The 4,915-nt window shown below is 33.2% G+C and overlaps 1 protein-coding gene across 1 annotated transcript; it reads left to right on the top strand.

Moving 5' to 3' along the window:
* The first annotated feature begins 1,234 nt into the window (after positions 1–1,234).
* On the top strand, positions 1,235–1,859 carry LOC108557124 (larval cuticle protein A3A-like). The gene is made up of 2 exons (XM_017913532.1): positions 1,235–1,248; positions 1,314–1,859. Exons 1-2 carry the CDS (start codon positions 1,237–1,239, stop codon positions 1,857–1,859), a joined length of 558 nt encoding a protein of 185 aa, XP_017769021.1. The 5' UTR covers positions 1,235–1,236.
* The last annotated feature ends 3,056 nt before the right edge of the window (positions 1,860–4,915 follow it).

The following is a 4,915-nucleotide window of genomic DNA, read 5'->3' as shown; positions in this document are numbered from 1 at the left end:
AGTATTATTATGTGAGTGTAATATCGATACTAAAATTCCTTTTTTGAATTAGTTTTTTCAAAACGATAGTTTAAATATAATATTTATATGTTTGCTCACTTGATCAATAACGTAAAATAAGTTTAATTACATTCTAGAACTAAGATATTAACACGTCTTAATTTCTTATAGTAATTCCTATAGTAATTTTTTTATATTATAAAAACAAATCACATATACTTTAGTTTCTATACAAAATGAATACGTCATTCGAATGTAATATATAAATTATTGTTAAGCTATTTTTCTTGTAGGGCGACTAATAGCCGAATGGTTAAGTCGCCCTACCCGGCGATGGTTCGAATCCTGGTCAAGTCAGACCCTTTGTGAACACTCTCGGTGCGTGCAACAATAGGGCCATCGTTCATCACAGATGGACAGTCAAATGAGGCATATGAACCTTGTCAGCCAAGTCGAAGGATAGCAGCAGATTCACAGTCAAAGGATATAGTGGAATCGCAGATCATCAATATACTACTGAAGTTAACCTACAAGACGACAGCCAACTAACAAATTAAGAAATCAAATCATCATAAAATTAACTATCCACCGGGAAAGATTATGCATTTAATGTCAACCGCGATCATAAATTTGCTCAATGATCACATTGATGAACAGATTCTGAATAAAATTACATAACATAAAAAAAAAAATTTTACTTGTGAAAATTATTTTCCAACATAGCTCTAAGGACTGCGATCATTTCTCATCAAAAGAGCCTCTCCGGAGCTACGAGTTGCCGATCTTTGGTGTAGGATATTAGTAGCCACAATAAGGTAAAATATATTTATGAATTATGAAGCGTAGCATTGTATATTAATAGCAAGTATATGCACCATTTGTTTATATAAGTAGTAAAAATACCTATATTTAAATAAATTATGTAATTTTATCTAATAAATATGTTTAATATTTATTATTATTTCATTACAATATTGATGTATGAGCATTGTTGTATAAGATTAACAATTACCGTATCTTGAATAATTTAAGAATGATTTCGGCATTTGCAAATATGTGAAAGTAAACCTCCGTAAGATTTTCGAAAAATTTGCAGTCTGCACTACCGTTATTTGTTATACAACGAAACCCCGACCTTGCTCCAGTAGGCGCGGTTGCTGTGGCGCAACAAATTTTCGGCGTATAAAAGGTTCGATGTCGCTCGTTTCGAATCAAAAGTAAATCACTACTCCAACAATGGCTTTCAAGGTACATTGAATAGTGTAACATTGTTAATATCATTATTAATAATAATTTCTCATTTTTCTTTGCAGTTCGTAACATTCGCCACCCTTTTGGCCGCCGCCAACGCTGGTCTCATCAGCTCCCCATTGGGTTACTCCGCCCCAGTAGCCAAGTTCGGTTATGCTACTCCAGTCGCCAAATTGGGATACGCCGCTCCAGTTGTAGCCAAGGTTGCTGAGGAATATGACCCAAACCCACAGTACTCTTACGGATACGATGTCCAGGATGCCCTCACCGGTGACAGCAAGTCCCAACACGAAACCCGCAATGGAGATGCCGTCCAAGGAAGTTACTCTTTGGTCGATGCTGACGGTTTCAAGAGGACCGTAGAATACACCGCCGATCCCATCCACGGATTCAACGCCATCGTCCACCGTGAACCTTTGGGTGTTAAAGTAGCTGCTCCAGTTGTCGCTAAGGTAGCTGCCCCAGTCGCCTACTCCGCCGCTCCAGTTGCTTACTCTTCCCCTTTGGCTTATGCCGCTCCAGTAGCTAAATTTGCCGCTCCATTGGCCTACACCGCCCCAGTCGCTAAAGTAGCTTACGCCGCTCCAGCCCAATACTACCACCATTAAATTATTTCTAGTCAATTTATTTATCAAACAATAAAATAAAAATCTGAAACCCACTGATCGACTCAATTATTTCACTTTTTAATTTCCATCATGATTCACCAATTCCGCTTGAAGGTTTTTAAAATTCAATAATGAATGTTTTATAATATAACTTAGCATACTTAGTATAAAAGTAATGAAAGGTTTTGAAATGATATAATAACAATTAAATTAATAATAATAATCATTATTATTATTATTGGCCAGACATAAACATAAATTAATAAAAAAAATAGTTCATAATAATTTAGTGTGCATCGTTCAAAAAAAGACTACAAATTTTGAATATTTATATATATAAAATAGTGTAGCAAATTTATATTTCTTGGATTTAAGGTTGATTGATGCAAAGACATTTGAAAGAACGCATCGTGCATGCATCTAAGAAATTAACCTCTATTAGCTATTTGTAATAAGTTGATTTAAATAGTTATAATATTCAAGAAATTAGCAATTACAGGAAACACTCGAATAATACCAATAATATAATTTTTCAATTATTAATAGCATTATATTTTGCCGTTTAGGAAACTTGTTCATTTGTACATATACATCACTCAGTGTGCAACCAGAGCGAAGTGTGCAAAGGTGGCGACGTCAACAGGCGCTTCAATAGCAAGGGCACAAGTGAAAGGTAATAGTATTCTTTTTTTCATGGGGTGCAAATTGAAAAAAAAAATCATTGGCACTATAGCCAATCATATTTTTTTACCTATGCACGAGATTTTCTCGCTGCAACGATTTAGTTGGCAGAATTGACTTCATTTGAATTTAGTTTATCAAGGTATCCAGGTGGATACCACATTAATTAAGAAGTCCAGAATAAATAATTAATGAAATTTAAGTGTAATTGTAAAATTCACAATTTTGTTAAAAGCTTGATGACTTGGTCTCGTATATCAAAAAAGTCTATTCTAAAGCAAGTAACAAAATATGGTACTAGATAGTCGAATAAACTAAACTAAGCTCTCAGTGAATTTGTAAACATGGAAAATGGTCATCATTTTGTCATACAATACTTTCATTTAAAAAGTCTCGGTCCAATCAACATCAATGCCGAGCTAGATTCTACTCTGGACTCCCCCAGAGTAGAATCTGCTCCTTAGTTTACAACAATAAAGTATTGAATGATAGAGGTGTCAAAATCATTGAGTGAATGTTCTAAATGCTTCCTCGTGCAGAATTAGCTCCCTTGCATTACTTAAAAAATGGCACGGTGGTAAAAGATTTGTCAACAATGAAGAGGTGGAGTCTGCGGTTGCTTGCTATTTTGAGGAGCTCGATGGTTCTTACTATGAACAAGGTATCGAAGCTATATCGAGCTAAAATGGGTCTATGTTGAGAAATAAAGATATTTTTTCCATGTTTTTGTGTTTTATTTCTTAGGTCGGGTACTACTAGGAAATGTTATTTAATAAAAATATTTTCAATTTTTATGACACAGTGAACGAAATATCATAATCATACATTACGTAAAATACCCTTAAAAAAAACTGAAAAGCATCTTTAAATGTTACCTTCTTGACTATTCTCAATTGCATTGTAAGTATTATTTTCTACTATATTGTTATTATCTCTTTTACTAAAAACAAATAATAATTTTAAAGTAAGAACAATTATAAAAATATTCATAAAGTCAGATTGTGTTATTATATAATAAAGTTAATACAAAATAATTCTTAATAACATCTGGCAATTTTTTGCAACAAAATAATGTTTATATTTATGTTTCACTACAGCAAAATTATGTTAATAAAAAATATGACCGGGTGCTTATAATTGCGGGATGGCAATATCAGTTCTATTTTTTTTTTCATCAACGGTGAGAGCGGAAACGAAATGAATTATATGAAAAGGGAGCGCGGCCAAATATTTATGGCGTAATTGCGGAAGGAAAGCGAAAATTTCGCGATAATTTTTATAGTGGTACGAGGTTGCAGAAGTATAAATTCCGTGCGTAGTCGAGTTGGTGGTTGGATTTCGTAGGCAGAGCGAAGCACAATGGGAAGTGAAAAATACCCTGCGGGAGCGACCAATGTATATATGTATATATGTATAAATGTGTGTTTGTGTATGTTTGCATATAATAATTTACGGAAAACACGTTCTCGGTGGAAAAATATTAATTAATGGCCAATAAATTTAATCGCGCTCCAATTGAAAAGCCAACAAACGCCTACCTGTATTTGTTTTATCATGATATTGTTTTTTATCATTGTTATTTTTATGAGAGTATAATAAACAATGCTAATATTGACAGTGTCATAGCAACTTTCAGGAATTAGCCTGGAAATTGTTTTTTATTGCACAGATCGCACAGATCGCAATACAAATTGATTATAGCAATTATATCAATTTATATCTAATATAGATGAATATTATTACTATTTAAGTAATATCTATAAGCAATTGTACCAATGATATTTTCAAATACACCTATCCCTCGTTTTACACGATAGATAGAGAAAAACTTTGTTTAACGGTGTATAAGCCAATACGTGGAAATAAGGTACCGTGTAAAAACGAGGAATAGGTGTATAAATAAGCACCAACAATAACAATATTATTAATTTATAGTGATTATTGACTATACTGCAATACCTCGCATAATGCGTTCGTTCTGGATTCGGTTTGAAAATTGCAAATAATATAAATTTATATTGAACAAAATAAAAATATATTAAAATAAAACTAGCCAAAATTATTTGTTATACATAAATAATCGTTTTATTCTTTTTCCCTATAGTCTGGACCAGTGGTTTCCAACCTTTTTGTGTCATGTAACATCCGATATAGTCGAGATTTCGAATGTCGGGGTTTCGAAATAGACCGGTAACTTATACATAATACGCCGTAGTTTATCCTTTGGGCGTGTTCATTTTAGAATTGCCCACCTTGATCTAAACAGTCAAGTATTGTTTTTGGCTGTTAATTTTTATGCGGTTTTAAAGTGTTCGATTAGTGCAGTTTTCATCAATGAGGGATATTGACGGAATCCGCACTTTGCGAAGTAATCA

This window comes from Nicrophorus vespilloides, unplaced genomic scaffold (assembly GCF_001412225.1).
Source record: "Nicrophorus vespilloides isolate i.1.1-1 unplaced genomic scaffold, Nicve_v1.0, whole genome shotgun sequence".
Lineage (NCBI taxonomy): Eukaryota > Metazoa > Arthropoda > Insecta > Coleoptera > Silphidae > Nicrophorus > Nicrophorus vespilloides.
Note: the sequence above shows the minus strand (reverse complement) of the source record. Positions and strands in the feature narration are given on the sequence as shown.